This window comes from Pristis pectinata, chromosome 11 (genome assembly GCF_009764475.1).
Source record: "Pristis pectinata isolate sPriPec2 chromosome 11, sPriPec2.1.pri, whole genome shotgun sequence".
Taxonomy (NCBI): Eukaryota; Metazoa; Chordata; class Chondrichthyes; order Rhinopristiformes; family Pristidae; genus Pristis; species Pristis pectinata.
Window position 1 is genome coordinate 25,047,645 of NC_067415.1, and position 21,659 is coordinate 25,069,303.

At 44.8% G+C, this 21,659-nt stretch overlaps 1 protein-coding gene across 3 annotated transcripts in view; it reads right to left on the minus strand.

Annotated features, from left to right (window-relative positions):
* Window positions 1–21,659, minus strand: part of LOC127575757 (protein furry homolog) — a 230,122-nt gene that overhangs the window by 67,261 nt on the left and 141,202 nt on the right. For all 3 annotated transcript variants that reach the window (XM_052025806.1, XM_052025805.1, XM_052025807.1), the window contains exons 36-37: window positions 17,530–17,615; window positions 10,075–10,225 (exon numbers count right to left, since the gene is read on the minus strand). In XM_052025806.1, coding sequence (XP_051881766.1) covers window positions 10,075–10,225; window positions 17,530–17,615 — 237 coding nt within the window. The remainder of the gene's footprint in view (window positions 1–10,074; window positions 10,226–17,529; window positions 17,616–21,659) is intronic.

The following is a 21,659-nucleotide window of genomic DNA, read 5'->3' on the forward strand; positions in this document are numbered from 1 at the left end:
TTGTAGCGTTTCAGTAATCTACATTTCACAATGAAGAAGAAAATCCATTGTTGCTTCAGATCCTACAAAAGTATCAGCTATGTTTTTATTCTTATCATTGTTGAGCATTTGTCTTTTCAGTTAAAGCTTCCAGGATGGATAAAGTTTTAAAGATTACAAGGAAACAGGGAAAAAATATCTAATGGTAAAGGCAAGGCTGATACGACACTAGAGACACCAGATGAATAGGGAAAGTACAGAGATTGTCTAAAATAAGGGAATAAAAGAATGAAAATAGATCACCAGCTAACATACGTATGAACTCCAAAAGTCCCTTAAAAACAAATACATTGGAAAAGATAGTTAAAAGAAGGTTGAATTCACCGGAGATTAAAAAAGAAATCTTTCACGTGGAGGTGATGGGCATGGTGAAGCTAATAATTTTTTTGCATCTATCTTCACTGTGAATGCTGCCAATGTCACAATAAAGAAGAAAGTATTAGTGACATTGTACAGGGTAAAATTAAACAAGTACTTATCAGGTTAGCAGTAGAAAAGGAACCCACACCAGGTGGAATGGATCACAGATTACAGAAGGAAATCAGGGTGGAAATTGCAGTAGCTCTGGCCACAATCTCTCAGTCTTTTTTAGATACAGGGATGGTGCCAGAGGACTGTAAGATTTCAAACATTGTTCAAAAAAGGGAACAGAGTAAACATTGCAATAGCAGACTGGTCAGCCTAATCCCAGTGGTGAGAAGCCTTTAAAGGTAATGAACAAAGAAAAAAAATTGTGAATATAAAATTAATGGTTAATAAAAGTCAGAACAGATTTTTTGTTTTAAAAGGCCAGTAATATTTTCTTAAATTGATTAAGCTCTTTGAGATAACTGAGAAGGATGATGAGGGTAGTATGTTTGATGTTCATTTGGACTTCAAAGGACATTGACAAAAAGTGACAAAAGTTTTGAGATTGATGGCCTGCATGCACAATCTACTATCATGAACATGACAGTAGGCTCATACACACTGGTTTGGGGTTGTATTACATAAATTTTAATTTTAGTTTAATTCCAACCCTCTGCCACCCATTTTGTAATAAGGTTAACATCAACTCTCTTCTACTGTCTGCATTCCTTAAGTATTAGACAAAATTTTCAGATTTAGTGAAAGGACGGAGGAGACACTTTATTATAGAATTCTGCTGTCTGTGATCTCTCATTGCTTTTGTGATCTGATGCCACCTTTCCCCATAATCTTATGTTCCCTGCCCCAGGAATCCTTTTTCAAACCAATCACATCCCTAAACCTTCCCCATCCACCAGTCACATACTGTGGCTGCAGTGAATATTATCTACCATTGGAATTGCAGCTACTTGCCTAGTGTGATCGCCCACAATGTTTCCCAATCAGTGTCTTAATGTTGCTGGCTTTCCAGTGGGAAAATGAATAATATAAAAAGACTGCACTATTAAATTTGCCAAGCCCTGACCACACAAGAAAAATAAGAAGGGCTTTGACAGCAAGCTAAACCAAGCCTCCCAACGTTGCTGGGTGTAAGAGCTTTCAAAAATATAGAATGACATTCAGAATCATTCAAAAACTATGAAATTAATCAAATAATTAAGAAATGATATGTCTAAAGAAAATAATAAACTAAAACAAACATTTAAGAACAATTAACAAAAAAATGACGTGAACTTAAACATACCTTGGCAGATGCTGTTCCTGTGCTAAGTCATTTTTTGACATTTTTTGGGTGGGTTCCCCAGCAGATGAACTGCTGAGACTTCGTGGAATGCTATTGGATGCCATATCAAGGTGAGGCTGCAAAATTGTTGTTGAACGGCAAATTCTGGATTTCAAATTTTGTGCGCATATTTACAGGAATCCTGAACTAGGTGGCATTTATATGTGAATATATTATATGACTAAGTATTCACCTTGCACTGCTAAACACATGTTCAGTAGCACAATCAACATGCCCATGAGCTCTACTTAAAGGAGGAACCAATTACTAAATTGGTTGCTGATTTATTTACACTGAGTGTTGATCAATTCCATTAGTGTTTGGTGTTTCCAGAATTTCGAGTTTGCAAAGTCTACAAGAGATGAGTTTGCTGGGGCCTTGACCAAGAACGTCCTGTCCTGTCTAGCTAATGCTGCTCCGTTATTCAAGAAGGGAAATAGGGATAATCCTGGAAACTATAGACCAATGAGTCTCACATCAGTGGTAGGGAAGCTATTGGAGAGGATTCTTAGGGATAGGATTTATGAATATTTGGAAAACCAAGGCCTAATTAGGGACAGTCAGCATGGCTTTTTGTGGGACACGTCATGTTTTACTAACGTGCTTGAGTTTTTTGAGGAGGTGATGAAGGTGATTGATGAAGGTAGAGCTGTGGATGCTGTCTATATGGATTTTAGTAAAGTGTTTGACAAGGTTCCTCATAGTAGACGCATCCAGAAGATTAAGATGCATGGGATCCATGGTGACTTGACGTTTGGATTCAGAATTGGCTTGCCCATAGAAGACAGAGGGTAGTGGTTGATGGGACTTATTCTGGCTGGAGGTCTATGACTAATGGTATTCTGCAGGGATCCGTACTGGGACCTCTGCTGTTTGTGATACATATAAATGACCTGGATGAAAATGTGGATAGGTGGGTTAGTAAGTTTGCAGAGATTATAAAGATTGGGGGCATTGTGGATAGTGTAGAAGATTGCCAAAGGATACAGTGGGATATAGATCAGTTGCAGATGGGTGAAAAACTGACAGATGAAGTTTAACTGCGAGGCATTGCACTTTGGGAGATAAAATGTAAAGTGGCAGTACACTGTTAATGGCAAGACTTGATAATGTTGATATACAGAGGGATCTTAGGAATCCAAGTCCATAGTTCCCTGAAAGTGGCTGCACAGGTTGATAGGGTGGTAAAGGCGGCATTTGGCAGCTTGCCTTTATTAGTTGAGGCACTGAGTTCAAGAGTCAGGAAGTTATGTTGCAGCCTTATAAAACTCTGGTTAAGCTACATCTGGAGTATTGCATTCAATTCTGGTCACCCTATTATAGGAAGGATGTGGAGGCTTTGGAGAGGGTGCAGAAGAGGCTTACTAGGATGCTGATTAAAGGGCATCTGCTACAAGGAGAGGTTAGACAAACTTGGGTTGTTTTCTCTGGAGCAGTGGAGACTGGGGGGAGACCTGATAGAAGTTTATAAGATTATGAGAGGCATATACAGAGAAGACAGCTGGTATGTTTTTCCCCAGGGTCGATATGTCTAATATTAGAGGGCATACATTTAATGTGAGAGGGTAAGTTCATAGGAGATGAAGTTTCTTTTACACAGAGAGTGGTGGGTGCCAGGAGTGGTAGTGGAGGTAAATACGACAGAGGTATTTAAGAGGTTCTTAGATAGACACATGAATGTTCATAACCCTCCATTCTCTGCACATTGTGTAGGCAGAACGGATTAGTTTAGTTAGGCATTTAATTACTAGTTTTATCAGTTTGGCGCAACATCGTGGGGTGAAGGGCCTGTTCCTGTGTTGTACTGTTCTATGTTCTATGAATGATGTGCCAGGCAATGGAGATATCGGGCCTTCCAAACTTCTGCAATAACTGGCTTCTTAAAATGGATCTTTGATCATGGAAGTGCAGCATAAGATAATAAGCACACAAAGAGCAAAACAAATTGTTCAGAGGAGGAGCAGGAGAGGAAGGTCTCTCAGCAGGACACTATACCTATCGAGTGAATAATTCCTCGACGTCCACCTCAGCAAGGAGTAGTGAGGTGCCTATGATTCACCCAAGCATGTCCTTAATGAAGTACTTAACATGTTCTAGCCCTAACTCAAACCTCAGAACTTTGTGAGGATGACTTTGCCAGTCACTTCAAAGGTAACAGGCAGGCTCTTTTCAGGCTGGAACAGGAGATACCTGCAACACATTACAAACTGCTGACCTCTGTTGCATTATAGAGTTCTCTGTTGCACCAGAAACAAAGTGAGCTAAATATATCTCATGGTCATCAGCAAAAAATGGAGTGAGCATCTGACTCTGCTGTGACTGTGGACTTCCAAATGGTCAAGTTGAGGATGTCGTGAATCAACTCATATGAAGGGATTCTACTTCCTTGGCATTAAATTGTATGCCATTGTACAATGCTATTCATGATGGTGAATTCACTGTAGTTAGGCAGCAGTCATATTGGTTTTATTTGACAGCAGTCTATTGTGCCATTGCTGCAAGATTTCTATGGCAAAAATGTTGCTGCTGGTTGATAAAAGCAAACACATAGTTCCTGTTTGGTGTGTGTGTGCAACCCATACACACTTGGGCAGCATGCCTATAAAGAATGGCATGCTTTTATGTGGATTATTATAAAACATAGAAGTGGCTTGCTTAAACAAAATTTCTGCTGCCTGGAGCACTCTGGAGGACCCCTGCAGCAGTTTTTGACGTCTGTGGTGCTCTTCTGTATCCATTGTTGGCATTCATTTCCAGAGGTATAGTGTATAAAAGTAAGGAAGTGTTGATGAGGCTGTACGGGGCACTAGTGAGGCTTCATTTGGAACACTGTGCGCAGTTTTGGGCCCCACATTTTAGGAAGGATGTGCTGACGTTGGAGAGGGTTCAGAGGAGATTTACGAGGATGATTCCAGGAATGAAAGGGCTTACGTATGATGAGTGTTTGTCGGCTCTTGGACTGTACTCCCTGGAGTACAGAAGAATGAGAGGGGACCTCATAGAGACATTTAAAATGTTGATAGGAAAGGACAGAGTAGATGTGGCTAGGCTGTTTCCCTTGGTGGGTGAGTCCAGGACCAGAGGGCACAATCTTAGAATTAGAGGGTACAGTTTCAAAACAGAGATGAGGAGAAATTTCTTTAGCCAGAGGGTGGTGAATTTGTGGAACTCCTTGCCACGTACTGCAGTGGAGGCCAGATCAGTGGGGGCATTCAAGGAAGAGATAGATAGATATCTAAATAGTAGATGTATCAAGGGATATGGGGATAAGGCCTCAAGTTGGGATTAGAATAGGTTTTTTTTTCCCTTTTCCTTGGAGCAAACTCGATGGGCCGAATGGCCTGCTTCTGCTCCCTTGTCTTGTGATCTTGTGATCCTACAACATCTTGTTGTAATAAAGACTCAGGTCTTAACATCAGCTGTATGTAAAGCAACTACGGAGCAGAAGTAAGAAGAGGAGAAGCAGAAAGAGGAGGAAGGGAGGTGGCTACAAGGACATCCCTTTTATGGATGGGCTCCTTATTTCAATAAATATAACTGCAATGCCTATAAACACATCCACAAATTCCAACCCATCAATTGTCTGACCATCAAGATATCCAGCCACAGTGTAAAAATAGAAGCATCACAACTTAAATTTTCAAGCCAAACTTGTACATAAAACCATGCCAACTGCCAACTAATCACCTTTGTGAATTTCCATTGTTCAAGTTTTCTGTATGCCTTCACCTGTGCTGGTATTAAGATCTGGTTCGCCCTACAGCCTGTAATATGCTTGTAAGGAAGTTGCTGACTTCTAGTGGAGGTAGCTTCCAGGGGATCTTGGCCACTTTAGCCTGCATACTCTCATTATGAGGAACAGCTTTCTTGACTGCATGGCTAATAGACAACAGCAAGGCAACCAGCAGAGTGGCAGGGATGGGATCATGAATGCCATCATCCTGACAGAATTCTGGTTGTCACTTCACAGCCATTACCATTTCCCTGGGGTGGTATGTCAGCAATCCTTGTAATCTGTTATCACACAGATGGTGAACAGATGGCAGAGCAGAGCCACCTAGCCTCCTGGTGGAAGACCACTCATGCTCAGTCTCTCTCCTTGAGCAGAACTCATCTCTAGGCTCCAACCCAAGAGGATGGCTGGGGAATATTAAAACTGAATGACTGTGAAAATGAGTGACTGTGTACCTTCATCTTTGTTCTCTTCTGACTTTTGCATTATTCCCTGGTCAGGGTGAAGCTCTTAGCTATTTGAATGCAGGAAGGCACAAAGGAGGGAGATGTGACTTGCATGTTTACATCTTCTGGAACTGTAAACCAGAAGAGGTTCGAGGATGATAAAGAAAGAATATACAAGTAGTAGGATTAGAGTTACAAGGAAATTAGTTTCAGCCTGCCAATGGGCACAGACTCTGTTGTAGCATCTTGAGTTACAGACTATACTGTCTCTTCCATGGAGTACAGCAGTACAGATGCATTTTCCCCTTACATCCAGCCTGCTGATGCTGCTGGCAATTATGAATCAGCTTCACTTACAATAGAAAAGGAAGATTGTTTCAGCAAAGCTTGCACAACATGTTTGGGTGATATACCTGACATCGCAGTGTGTGCAAGTTGTGAAATAGGTGACCCTACTGGGTACCAGATGAACCTTGGAGGGTGAACAGCCAGTTGTTGTGGTGCATGTAGGTACCAACGAATTAGGAAAACAGTGGGATGAGGTCCTACAAGCCGAATTTAGGGAGCTAGGAGATAGGTTAAAAAGTAGGACCTCAAAAGGTAATAATCCCAGGATTACTACCTGTGCCACATGCTAGTCAGAGTAAGAATAGCAGCATAGTCAGGATGAATATGTGGTTTGAGCAGTGGTGCAGGCGGGAGGGTTTCAGATTCCTGGGGCATTGGAACCAATTCTGGGGGAGGTGGGGCCAGTACAAACCAGACAGTCTACACCTAGGCATGACTGGGATCTATGTCCTAGGGGGATGGTTGCTAGCGCTCTTGGGGAGGGTTTAAACTAATATGGCAGGGGGATGGAAATCCATGCAGAAAGACAGAGACCAGAAGTAAAGCAGAGACCAGAGCAAAAGTTAGAAAAGAAAAAAGTTAGAAAAGAGAAAAGTAAGAGTGGAGTACAGAAAAATCAATGTAAAAGACACAAAGGTTACTAGATTCTAAAAGGACAAGGAATGTCAGGGCACTTTATCTGAATACCCATAGTATTCGAAACAATCCGAAATTAGGAATAGGAACGGAAAAAAAAAAATCACTGGTGGAAGTTGTCTATAGGCCACCAAATAATAACACTACAGTGGCACACTCAATAAACCAAGAAATATTTGATGCAAGTAAGAATGGAATGACAGTTGTCATAGGGGACTTTAATTTCCACATAGATTGGGCGAATCAAGTTGATCGAGCCAGTCTTGAGGAGGACTTCATAGACTGCATCTGTGATAGCTTTCTTGAACAGCATGTTAGTGAACCTACAAGGGAAAATGCTATCTTAGATCTGGTCCTGTGCAATGAGACAGGTAAAATTAATGATCTTGTAGTTAGGGATCCTCTTGGAAAGAGTGATCATAGCAAATTTGAATTTCTCATGCAAATGGAGGGTGCAATAGTTCAATCTAAAACCAGTGTATTATGCCTAAACAAGGGAGACTACAACAGGATAAGGGAGGAACTGGCTAGCGTAGACTGGAAACACAGGCTATCTGCTGGGATAATTGAGGAACAGTGGAAGACTTTCAAAGAGATTTTTCACAATGCTCAACAAAAGTATATTCCAGTTAAAAGAAAGGACAGTAAGGGTGGGGAGAGCCAGCCTTGGATAACTAAGGAAATAAAAGAAGGCATCAAGCTAAAAGCTCATGCATACAAAGTTGCCAAGAGTAGCGGGAAACTGAAAGATTGAGAAAACTTTAAAAAGCAACAAAGAACCACTAAGCAAGCAATAAGGAAAGGGAAGATAGATTATGAAAGTAAACTAGGACAAAATATAAAAACAGATAGTAAAAGTTTTTATAATTATATACAGCAGAAAACGGTGGGTAAAGTGAATGTAGGACCCTTGGAAGATGAGAAGGGGGATTAATATTGGATAATATGGAAATGGCTGAAGCCTTGAACAACTATTTTGTGTCGGTCTTCACGGTGGAGGACATGTCTAACATGCCTGAGAGAGATGTTATGGATGCAATGGGAGGTGAGGACCTCGATACAATCGCTGTCACTAAAGAGGTAATGATGAGCAAACTCGTGGGCCTAAAGGTAGACAAGTCCCCTGGTCCTGATGGGATGCATCTCAGGGTACTGAAAGAAATGGCGGAAGTTATAGCAGACGCACGTGATAATTTACCAAAATTCTCTGGACTCTGGGCAGGTCCCGGAAGACAGCAAATGTCACACCATTGTTTAAAAAAGGATGTAGGCAAAAGGCAGGTAACTATAGGCCAGTTAGCTTAATGTCTGTAGTCAGGAAAATGCTTGAAGCTATCATTAAGGAAGAAATAGTGAGACATCTGGATTGGGGGTGATGTATTAGTATGGATAGAGGATTGGTTAACCAATAGAAGGCAGAGAATTGGGATAAATGGGTGTTTCTCTGGTTGGCAAGCAGTGGTGAGGGGGTGCCGCAGGGGTCGGTGCTTGGCCCGCAACCGTTCACAAAATACATTAACGATTTGGAAGAGGGGACTGAGGGTAACGTATCTAAGTTTGCTGATGACACTAAATTGAGTGCAAAGGCAAATTGTGCAGAGAATGCAAAGAGTCTGCAGAGAGATATAGGTAGGTTAAGTGAGTGGGCATGGGTCTGGCAGATGGAGTACAATATTGGTAAATGTGAGGTCATCCAGTTTGGAAGGAAAAATAGATGAGATTATTTAAATGGTGAAAAATTAGAGCATGCTGTTGCGCAGAGGGACTTGGGAGTGCTTGTGCATGAATCACAAAAGATTGGTTTGCAGGTGCAACAGGTTATCAAGAAGGCAAATGGAATGTTGGCCTTCACTGCTGGAGGGATTGAATTTAAGAGCAGGAAGGTTATGCTGCAACTGTACAGGGTACTGGTGAGGCTGCACCTGGAGTACTGCGTGCCGTTCTGGTCTCCTTACTTGAGGGAAGATATACTGGCTTTGGAGGTGGTGCAGAGGATGTTCACCAAGTTGATTCTAGAGATCAGGAGGTTAGGAGAGATTAAGTCACCTGGGACTATACTCACTGGAATTCAAAAGAATGAGAGGGGATCTTATAGAAACATATAAAATAACATATGAAATGATGAAAGGGATAAATAAGATAGAGGCAAGAAGGTTGTTTCCACTGGTAGGTGAGACTAGAACTGAGGAACATAGCCTCAAGATTCAGGGGAATTATTTAGAGATGAGGAGAAACTGCTTTTCCCAGAGAGTAGTGAATCTGTGGAATTCTCTGCCCAGGGAAGCAGTCAAGGACTACCTCATTAAATACATTTAGAACACAATTAGATAGATTTTTGCAAAGTAGGGGAATTAAGGGTTATGGGGAAAAGGCAGGTAGGTGGAGCTGAGTCCACGGCCAGATCAGTCATGATCTTATTGAATGGCAGAGCCAGCTCAATGGGCCAGAGGCCTACTCCTGCTTCTATTTCTTATGTTCTTATGGTCTTTAGAGTTCAAAGTCCTGAATGACAGAACAGATGGGAACAATAGAATTCTAGGAAGATTAGTCAGGTGACCCACAAGGGGGCTGAGTGGCCTACTCCTGATCCTATCTTGTTTATTTGTATAAGGGGAGCAATGGGGCAGGTGTGGATTGAACAAATTTGAGGCTAGAGATTGCTTCCTGAACCATTTTCTCCCACTGCCTTTGTAATAACTGCTTGGAAAACCCTTTGGTTCTGAGGATAGTGGAAATTTCCTTCCTATATCCCCAATTAATGTTTCTGCTGCATTGTTGGGGAAGTATTGAGTTTACGCTCTCTTGCGTTGCATCATGCCTGCTTGAACTAGTCATATTTGCCGCCACAATCACTCATACCAATTTAAAGAGGTGTTGGCTAGCTTTAGTAGAGCATGCTAGTTTCAAATGACACTCCTAAAATTGCTCTAGTGCTACTGAGGCACAAATTTAATCAGCAGCCTTAATATTGCAGTTTGGACTACAATCATGTTAAATAGGTAGCACAATTTTTTTGTGCTGCTGCATTTGAAAGGGAATGGGTTAATTGCACATCACAATCCCTGCACTTGTTCCAGTACTATCTTATCCCCCAAAGTAGCTATATTTGTTCTATATAATTAAAATATTTTATTGTGCACCTTGTAAAAGCATAGATAACATTTTGAAGGCTACTTCCTGACCTGTGAAGTGGTCCACGAGGTGTTATTGTTTCCGGAAGATAATCCACAAGGGGGGCCCAGCAACCCCCATTGACAGGCATTGGCAGGGGCTGTGGTGAGTTAGCCTCAACAGTCTTCATCAACCAACTAGCATATGGAGGCAATGGATCACCTGAAGATTATAGACAGAACAGTACTGAAGATAATACTGGTAAAACATTAAAGATCTTGGTTGAAGGCAATTCCCATTTTATCAATACTTGTCATTTTAAAACACTGACAGCTTAATACTCAAATACTCAATACACAGCTTTCTTATTCACATACCAGGAGACAGGCATTGCCTTTAGCATGAATAGTAAATATGGCAAGCTCGTGCTTGCTTGCAATCAACTCATAATGGAAAATGACTTATGTGCTGGCCATTGGTAGTAGGTGAAGAGCTGTCAGCTCTGAGCATAAAATTTCATCACAATTGTGTTGACCTTTCTTAAATAAAATCTTTTGTACAATTGAAATAATAATGAAAAAGTCTCGTGATTATTTGGCTTATTCTATCAAATAACTTGTAATTCTGGTCCTAAATTTGAAAACTATAGATGATCTGTAAACAATAAAAATATAGGCCCAAATCACACATGTGATGGCCCATGCATTGAGTACGGCCACTGTGCTAGTCCAACGGTCATACTTACCTTTTGCAACTCAGAAACTGTCAACTTCCTCCTGGCCCCACTGCTATGGAGTGGTCTATGAATGGTGACCAGCCCTCAGGAGGTGGAATCTAAGGCCCTGCACTCCTCATGGACCATCCTGATGGCCTTCTGACAACTTGTGTTATTAAAAGCCTTTTCAACTGCCCTCTTATGTCTCTGACGATCAACTAACTACTGTAATTAATTCAGAATATAAACGTAAAATGAAATAAAGAAAAATACAAAAAAATCTAACCTTCACTTTTCTTTTTAATTAATGTGAGTAATCCCACTCAAATGAATGTGGTTAGACTACGTACAGCAGCCATGGTATGAAGCTGAGTGGCCAAATACGCAATAGATTTGACCCTCAGGTCAAGATGATCTAGAACTGCCAATGGATTCAGTTGTGGTTCCAGTGGCGGAGCAAGAGTTCAGATGCATCAGTCCCCGATCCTGAATTATCACAGGCAATTGCTTATATTTGGCAAATGGCCATAACCATATGCTCTTATTTCCAAGGCATCTATTGGGCAGTAGAGGTTCTGGTCAATGGGGATTCTATTGATATTGCTGGTAAAGGACTCAGTAATACCACTGAATATTCAGGAAGTGGCTAGATACTAAGGGGATTCACATCATCCACGAAACAAATCCCTCCCCGATCTCATTCAATGGTCACAGGAGGATTAAATACTTCAATGAAAATTTTATTCTGTTCTTATAAGCTGCATAGTTTAGTTCCATCTAAACCATAAATGTGCCTGCTTTAGAAAATTCTATTCCTGCTACTATAATTTTTCCCTAGCATAGGATGTAGGTGGATGGGTGATGGAATAGGTTACAGGAAAATTATTGAGTTTGGCCTCCTGCTTTGTTGTAAGGAATTATGGAAGTAATGAAATTTCTTCAGGATAGTTAATCATTCTCAACCAAGCTATGTTGTTAACTCCCTCACAAATTGTCCCTGCTACCCACAGCTCCACTCAGTTCCACTGATTTTCCAATGTCCTTTAATGTTCCCCCTTCCAGCAATTTTCACCTATCATCTTCCTGCCCCATTCTGCTATTCATCTCCCTCCAATCGTTCCCCTCATGATCTTTTCCCCATGCCATGATCTTGTTAGCTCAATTATCTCTCCCCACCAATCTTCTTCCAACTTATTTCCCACCAAGATCCTCTCCCTCCTCCATTTTTTGGTATGAGCTTCCTCCCAAAATGATCCTCCCTTTCCTGAGTTTCTATCTTGGCTCTTCTTTTCCAAACCTCCCTGATCTTTCCCCATTCCAAACTTTCTCCCTGTCTTTGCCAACCTTCTGCCGTGGTGAGATTGCAGAAGTAAGATCTATCATGTGGTCTGTGTATGAACACACGTGCAATGCCCAAGATTGCCACTTCTAACATGCACAATGCTTTGCATGGCATGTGTGTGACAAAGTTGGTCCCCAGTGGCCTGGGCCATGCTGATGCCGGTTTACTGTGCAGCCTGGCTTCAATGCATGTTTTCATGTTTTGAAGAACTTCTGTGTTTTCATAGCCTGCAACTTTCACTCTCACTTTCCATACTTGCTGAATGCTCATAAAATGGAACAGATGCGAACAAGTTACCAACTTAATACAAGACATATTGAAGAACACTGATGAAAACATAGAAATGGAAAATAAGTGCTTGAGCACAGCATATAACTTGTACAGACTTGACAACCATGTAATCAAATTTTGAGGAATAGCTTCATAACTCAACCAGGAATTAGAGAATTGTCCTCAACTGGATAAGTAATTATTAACTGTTATTTATATTCTACAACCAGCTGAAGTGGAAACTTTCATGTTTAGTTCCTTGCAACATCAGAAATGAACATCTCACATTTTCAACAGTTATCTTGGCTACTGATCAATAGGAGCAGAGTTCTTCAAACCATTTGGAAAAGAAATCTCTTTACGCCTAACATTACTGAAACATTAGGTGGCAGATGTGAATTATTCTTTGGATTAATGGATGTGTGGCGACTCACCGTCTAGTCGGGCGAACCGGCTCGGCAGTCGGGTCGCGCAGTGTCGGAGCGACGAGGCCCAAGATGGCGGCGGGCCTCATCTTTCCGAGCGACGGGGAGAACCCACGCGCGGGAAAGTCCTGATGACGTAGGACTTACGTCATTGCCGGTTTTCTTTGGGCAGGAGTTTTCTCCCTTAAAGGGCCCGCGCAAGGCGGGAAAATAAACCAGTTCTGTTTGGCAACCCTCCGAGTAGAGTCTTTTTTTATTCCGCGGTAGCAACCGCTACATTGGTGACCCCGACGGTCCAAACGGCTTTTGGACCCGCGAAATGGACGACAGCGCAGCAGCCAACGCAGTGGCCCTCAAGCTGCCCACCTTTTGGACACGTCGGCCCAGCGTCTGGTTTGACCAGGCCGAAGCGCAATTCCACCTTCGGCAGATCACCTCCGACTCCACGAAGTACTACCATGTGGTTAGCTCTCTGGACCGGGAGACAGCCACCCAGGTTGGAGACTTCATCCAGTCGCCTCCGGAGGAAGGTAAGTACCCGGCTTTCAAAGACCTTTTGATCCGGACCTTCGGCCTCTCCCGTCATGAGTGCGCCGCCCGCCTGCTTCATCTGGATGGCCTGGGAGACAGATCCCCATCCGCCCTAATGAATGAGATGCTGGCATTGGCCGAGGGACACAAGCCATGCCTGATGTTCGAACAGGCCTTCCTCGAACCAGCTCCCGATGACATCCACTTGTTGTTAGCTGACGCTGACTTCAGCAACCCCCGTGAGGTGGCCGCCCGGGCAGATGTCCTGTGGAGGGCCAAGCGCGAGAGCGGTTCGTCCGTCAGTCAAATCACCAGGCCGCGAGCCCAACGCCCGCCTCGCCCGGCCCCAGCAACCGAGCAGCCACACCCCAGGAACGCAGACGACGACACGGGTGCCCAGCTGTGCTTCTACCATCAGAGGTGGGGTGCGCAGGCCCGTCGATGCCGCCCACCCTGCAAGTCAGGGAAATGCCAGGGCCAGCCGCCGCTGATGGCTGCTGCGGCTGGCCGCCGACAGAGCCTCCTCTTCGTTCAGGACAAGAAATCTGGACGGCGTTTCCTCGTTGATACTGGAGCGGAGGTCAGTATTTTGCCCCCGACAGGCCGCGACACTCGTGACAGGCCACCAGGTCCTCTACTCAATGCCGCCAACGGTACAACGATACAGTCTTTCGGCACCCGTACCCTTCAATTACACTTTGGCGGCAGCCGTTTTACCTGGACCTTTACCCTTGCCACCGTCGCCCGACCACTCCTAGGAGCCGATTTCCTTCGGGCCCACAACCTGTTAGTCGACCTGCGAAGGAAGCGGTTAGTTCACTCTAGCACTCTCCGGACCTATCCCCTGGGAGAAATCAGCCCACCAGCCCCGCGCCTGGATTCCATTTCCCTTTCTGGCGACGATTTCGCCAAGCTCTTAGCCGAATTCCCATCGATTTTGGCACCTTCGTTTACAAATTCTAGGCCCACACATGGGGTACGACACCACATCATTACCACATGGCCACCCATTCATGCCCGAGCACGGCGATTACCTCCAGACAAGCTCCGCCTGGCAAAGGAAGAGTTCCGTCACATGGAGGAGCTGGGGATTGTTCGCAGGTCGGACAGCCCCTGGGCCTCCCCCCTGCACATGGTCCCCAAAGCCACCGGAGGGTGGAGGCCCTGCGGCGACTACCGCAGGCTGAATGACGCCACCACCCCGGACCGCTATCCCATCCCTCACATCCAGGACTTCGCAGCGAACTTACACGGGGCCCGCATCTTTTCCAAGGTGGACCTTGTTAGGGGATACCACCAAATCCCGGTCCATCCGGATGACGTCCCCAAAACTGCGATTATCACCCCATTCGGCCTGTTCGAATTCCTTCGGATGCCGTTCGGCCTTAAGAACGCCACGCAGACCTTCCAGCGGCTGATGGACGCGGTAGGCCGAGACCTGGACTTCGTGTTCATTTACTTGGACGACATACTGATCGCCAGCCGTAACCACCAGGAACACCTTTCCCACCTCCGCCAGCTGTATTCCCGCCTCCGCGATTTCGGCCTCACGATTAACCCGTCCAAGTGCCAATTCGGACTTGACTCTATCGATTTCCTCGGCCACAAAATCACCAGCGACGGGGCAACACCCCTACCCGCCAAGGTGGACGCTATCCGCCATTTTGCCCGTCCCGACACAGTCAAAGGCCTACAGGAATTCCTTGGGATGGTCAACTTTTACCATCGTTTCATGCCTGCAGCAGCCCGTATCATGCGCCCTCTGTTCTCGCTGCTGGCTGGTAAGGGCAAGGACATCACCTGGACTGACGAGGCTGCGGCTGCTTTCGTTAAGACCAAAGACGCCCTGGCAGACGCCACGATGCTGGTACACCGCAGGACTGACGTCCCGACTGCCCTCACGGTAGATGCGTCCAACACCGCGGTGGGTGGGGTACTGGAACAGCTACTTGAAGGCCACTGGCAACCCTTGGCATTTTTCAGCAAACACCTTAGACCGCCCGAACTGAAGTACAGCGCTTTTGATCGGGAACTTCTAGCGCTGTATCTGGCGGTCTGGCATTTCCGATACTTTCTAGAAGGCAGGCCTTTCACCGCTTTCACTGATCATAAGCCTCTGTCCTTTGCCTTCTCCAAAGTCTCCGATCCCTGGTCAGCTCGTCAGCAGAGACAATTATCCTACATTTCCGAGTTCACAACTGACGTCCAACATGTCTCCGGAAAGGATAATGTTGTTGCTGATGCACTTTCCAGACCAACCATCCACAACCTATCCTTGGGTGTCGACTACACAGCCCTGGCTGACACACAGCAAGCCGACGACGAACTGCCCAGCTACAGAACCGCAGTCTCGGGTCTACAGCTCTGAGATTTCTTGGTTGGTCCAGGTCAGCGGACCCTACTTTGCGACGTTGCGACTGGTCAGCCCCGCCCTATAGTCCCTGCAGCCTGACGGAGACGCGTTTTTGACTCAGTACATGGGTTGGCGCACCCGTCCATCAGATCTACTGTCCGACTGGTCGCCAGCAAGTTTGTCTGGCATGGCCTGTGCAAACAGGTCAGTGAGTGGGCCAGGACTTGTCCGCACTGCCAGACGTCAAAAAACCAGCGACACACCAAGGTCCCACCACAGCGGTTCGAGCCTACCCGTAGGAGGTTCGACCACATACACGTCGACCTCGTGGGCCCTCTGCCGGTTTCAAGAGGAGCCCGGTAGCTCCTTACCATCGTGGACCGGTTCACGAGGTGGCCTGAGGCAACCCCCCCTGACTGACATCACAACTGATACCTGCGCCCGAGCGCTGCTCACAACTTGGGTCTCACGTTTTGGCGTTCCGGCCCACATCACTTCAGACAGAGGCACCCAATTCACTTCCAGTCTCTGGGCTGCATTAGCGAACCTGCTAGGGACGCAGCTGCACACCACCACGGCCTACCATCCTCAATCAAACGGGTTGGTGGAACGTTTTCACCGCCATCTAAAATCGGCCTTGATGGCCCGCCTGAAGGGTCCTAACTGAGTTGACGAGCTGCCTTGGGTCCTGCTCGGCATACGCACTGCCCCCAAAGAAGACCTCCGCACTTTGTCAGCTGAGCTTGTATACGGGGCGCCACTAGTTGTCCCCGGGGATTTCATACCTGCCCTTCGGGACCAAGGGGAACAACCCCCAGCAGTCCTACAAAGACTGCGCGAGAAGCTTGGCGCCTTGGCCCCAATTCCCACCTCATGGCACGGTCAAGCCCCATCCTGCCAGCCCAAGGAACTACGGGACTGTAAGTTTGTTTTCGTTCGCAGGGGCACACCTCGGGCGCCATTGCAACGACCATATGAGGGACCGTTCCGAGTCATACGGAATAACGGATCCACTTTTATTTTGGACATTGGAGGCAGGGAACAGGTTTTCACGGCGGACCGCCTCAAACCGGCCCATTTGGATCTGCAACAGCCTGTCGAAGTTGCCACGCCGCGACGCAGAGGCCGCCCCCCTAAGCAGCAGCTGGCACAGCCCAAGGACCTTGGGGACTGTCTCGCCGGTTCTGGGGGGGGTTGTGTGGCGACTCACCGTCTAGTCGGGCGAACCGGCTCGGCAGTCGGGTCGCGCGGTGTCGGAGCGACGAGGCCCAAGATGGCGGCGGGCCTCGTCTTTCCGAGCGACGGGGAGAACCTGCGTGCGGGAAAGTCCTGATGACGTAGGACTTACGTCATTGCCGGTTTTCTTTGGGCGGGAGTTTTCTCCCTTAAAGGGCCCGCGCAAGGCGAGAAAATAAACCAGTTCTGTTTGGCAACCCTCCGAGTAGAGTCTTTTTTTATTCCGCGGTAGCAACCGCTACAGATGGCATATTAATCTTTTTGTTCATAGATTCTGTGTGATGAGAGTCACATAATTTATTTTCACAGATTCAGCCTGCTGAAGTGCATGTTTGATTAATTGATTATCAACGGTGCCTTTGCAGACTGTATCAAAATCTAAAGAATTCTTCAGCCTTTATAAAATCTCTACCACCAAGCACAAAATTCTGTCCCAAAATGGATTCTTGTGTGGAAATATACAGTGCAGCAGTCAGGAGGGAGCAATTTCTTAACCTATGTTCAGCCTTGATGTACATACACAGATTGCATTAATGAATTAAGTTTGAACATTTACTTTGTATAAAATATTGCAGGAAAAGCAATCTATTCATCCAACTGCCAATTGCAGATGACATGAGCTCAATTAAAAATTTCAATGAAGTATAAACTTACCTTTCTCATCATCATAGGAGCCGCCAGAGCTGTTGCTATATCTTGATTCAAGACGAGAATGTGCTCTTATCACAACATTGTTGAACCTTCAGAAAATGTCAAAAAGTCATTAAAAGCATTCGAAGAAGGAAAAATTATGGTTTAATTGTATAATAGGAAAATTTCAGTTTTCATTGGAACAAATGTATGATCTTGTACTTAGTTTGGGGATCTCTCATTTTCTCTGCTTCTTTCTCCTCTTCCAAAAGCAGCAATTGATGGCAATGATATAACTGCCATGAAGGCTTCAATTTAGTCAAATGTTCATGCTAATTTACTTCAAAGCTATTTAATGACTTCCATCATGTTCTCAATCAGCAGGCACACTTTGCGGCAAGGATAATGTATAACAGTTAGGAACTGAAACTTTGGTAAATTTCACTCCTCCCTCGCACACAGATATGGAGGCCCAGTGGTGAAATTACTCAACATGCTGGCAGGATTACTCGCTATACACATTTTAAAGGGACTAGCCAGGTAACATTTTGGAGGAAAGTTCTCCCCCAAGCACCTGCCCCCAACCAGTACAACATCTTTCCTTCCTCACAGACTTCTACAGAGTTTGTTGCAGGGATATCAGTCATTCTCCAGCAGCTCAACCAAGTTGTCATACTTCTTGTGTGACCCTGGATCGTGAGTGTTAACAGTTCATCTGACGTGGAGGAAAAGCAGAACCCAATCTAATCTTCAAGTATTTCCATATGTATTCACTTTCTATCTAGGGAAGATGATATCAAAATCAGTTTGCTAGCTCAGAAATGTTGACAAGAATATAAGGAAAAGAGGCTGGAAAAGGCTTTTCTGCCCTATGAGTCTACTCCACTGTTTAATAATAACTTGATTGATCTTTTACCTCAGTGGTACTTTCTGTACTTTGACTTCTTTAATATCAGAAGCCTGTCTTGAATGTATAGTACATCCCTGCATTACGGAGGGGTTGCTTTCCTAGAAAGCCGTCTGTATCGATTTTCCGTAATGCAAACCCTTGACAAAAATTGACAAGATTTGTTGTTTCTTTTGCATTTTGTGTTCACAAGATCATAAGACAAGGGAGCAGAATCAGGCCATTTGGCCCATCGAGTCTGCTCCAAGGAAAGGGAAATAGAAATGAGAAATGGGGAATGGGGGAAGAAGAAGAAAAAAAAACTATTCTAATCCCAATTTCCAGCCTTATCCCCATATCCCTTGATATCCTGACTATTTAGATATCTATCTATCTCCTCCTTGAACGCCCCCACTGATCTGGCCTCCACTGCTGTACGTGGCAAGGAGTTCCACAAATTCACCACCCTCTGGCTAAAGAAATTTTTCCTCATCTCTGTTTTGAAACTGTACCCTCTGGTCCTGGACTCACCCACCAAGGGAAACAGCCTAGCCACATTTACTCTGTCCTTTCCTATCAATATTTTAAATGTCGCTATGAGGTCCCCTCTCATTCTTCTGTACTCCAGGGAGTACAGTCCAAGAGCCGACAAACGCTCCTCATACGTAAGCCCTTTCATTCCTGGAATCATCCTCGTAAATCTCCTCTGAACCCTCTCCAACGTCAACACATCCTTCCTAAGATGTGGGGCCCAAAACGGCGCACAATATTCCAAATGAGGCCTCACTAGTGCCCCGTAGAGCCTCACTAGTGCCCCGTAGAGCCTCATCAACACTTCCTTACTTTTATACACTATACCTCTCGAAATGAATGCCAACATAGCAGTCGCTTTCTTTACCACCAATCCGACCTGGTGGTTAACCTTTAAGGTATCCTGCACGAGTACCCCCAAGTCCCTTTGTACTTCCGTGCTTTGGATTTTCTCTCCTCCTAGATAATAATCTGCCCGCTTATTTCTGCTTCCAAAGTGTACAACTGCACATTTCCCTACATTGAATCTCATCTGCCATTTCCTTGCCCATTCTCCTAAACTGTCTAGGTCCTTCTGCAACCTTCCTATCTCTTCAATACTCCCTACTCCTCCCCCTATCTTGGTGTCATCCGCAAACTTAGCCACGAAACCATTTATTCCATCATCCAAATCGTTAATGTACAAGGTAAAAAGGAGCAGTCCCAACACCGACCCCTGCTGCACACCACTAGTAACCGGTAACCAACCAGAACGAGATCCTTTTATTTCCACTCTTTGCTTCCTGTCAACCAGCCAATGCTCCACCCATTCTGTTATCCTACCCGTAATTCCATGACCTCTCATCTTATTAATTAGTCTCTTGTGAGGCACCTTATCAAAGGCCTTTTGAAAGTCTAAATACACAACATCTACCGCCTCTCCCTTATCCACCTTACCTGTGATTTCTTCAAAAAACTCCAATAGGTTGGTCAGGCTGGATCTTCCCTTCACAAAACCATGTTGGCTAGGACCTATCTGCCTTGCGCCTCTAGGTATTCCGTAACCCCGTCTTTGAGGATAGATTCCAATAACTTTCCCACCACTGACGTCAGACTAATAGGTCTGTAATTTCCTTTATGCTGCCTCCCACCTTTCTTATACAACGGAACTATATTTGCGACCCTCCAGTCCTCCGGAACCACGCCGGAATCTATCGCTTTCTGGAAAATTATCGCCAATGCCTCCGCTATCTCTAAAGCCACCTCCTTCAGAACCCGGGGATGCACCTCATCCGGTCCGGGAGACTTATCAGTCTTTAGTCCATTTAGTTTTCCTAGCACCTTCTCCCTAGTAATCTTAACTGAACTCAATTCCATTTCGTGAGACTCCTGACTAACCGGCACATTGCTGATGTCCTCCACGGTGAAGACCGATGCAAAATATTCATTCAATTCCCCTGCCATCTCTCTATCATCCATTATAATAGCTCCTGCACCGTTATCAATTGGTCCTATATCAACCCGTGTCTCTCTTTTACACCTTATGTATTTTAAAAAACTCTTAGTATCCTTTTGAATGTTATCCGCCAACTTCCTTTCATAATTCATCTTTTCTTTCTTAATGACCTTCTTAGTTTCTCTCTGCAGGTTTTAAAAAGCTTCCCAGTCTTCTGTTTTCCCACTAATTTTTGCTTCTTTGTACGCCGCCCCTTTTGCTTTTATTTTAGCCTTCACCTCTCTCGTTATCCACATTTGTGCCTTTTTTCCATTAAAAACCTTTTTTCTTAGAATATATCTATCCTGCAATTTCCTTATTTCCTGTAGAAATTCCTTCCATTTCTCCTCTGCCGTCCCTCCAGCCAGCTTACTCTTCCAATCAATTAGGGCCAACTCCTCTCTCATACCATTGTAATTTTCTTTGTTCCACTGAAATATCGATACACCAGTTATCAGTTTCTCTTTCTCAAACTTGAAACTGAACTCAATCATGTTGTGATCACTGGTTCCCAGTGGTTCCTTTACCTTTAGTTCCCTAATCACCTCCGGTTCATTACACAGCACCCAATCCAAAACAGCCGATCCCCTGGTGGGCTCTTCAACAAGTTGCTCTAGAAAAACGTCCCTTAGACATTCCACAAACTCCCTCTCCTGAGTACTACCGCCATTCTGGATTTCCCAGTCCACCTTCATGTTAAAATCCCCCATTTTGTTCATTTTGTTATTTTTCCTCACATAGATTACATAAGAACAAACTTATATTCCGTATCTCAAAATTTTTGATAGTGATTTGTGGATTCTGTAAGGGCGAATTTCCATTACCCAAAGTGCCATAATGCTGGAGGTACACTGTATTCAGTGGTGAGTACATCCTGCTTGCTGTTAGAACAGAGCCTTCGGCTCACCATGTCTGCGCAGACCAGGATGCCAATTTAAACTTATCCCATCTGCCTGTATGTGGGCCATATCTCTGTTCCCTGCCTACTCATGTGTCTGCCTAAATGCCTTTTAAACATTCTATCAAATCTGCACTTCTACCACCTCACCGGCAGCACATTCCAGGCACCTACCACTCTCCATGTAAAAAGCCTGCCTCGCAAATCTCCTTTCAACTTTCCCCCTCTCACCTTAAACATATGCCCTCTAGTATATGATATTTCCACCCTGGGAAAAAGACTCTGACTATCTACCCTGTCTATGCCTCTCATAATTTTACATACTTCTATCAGGTCGCCCCTCAGCCTCTGATGCTCCAGTGAAA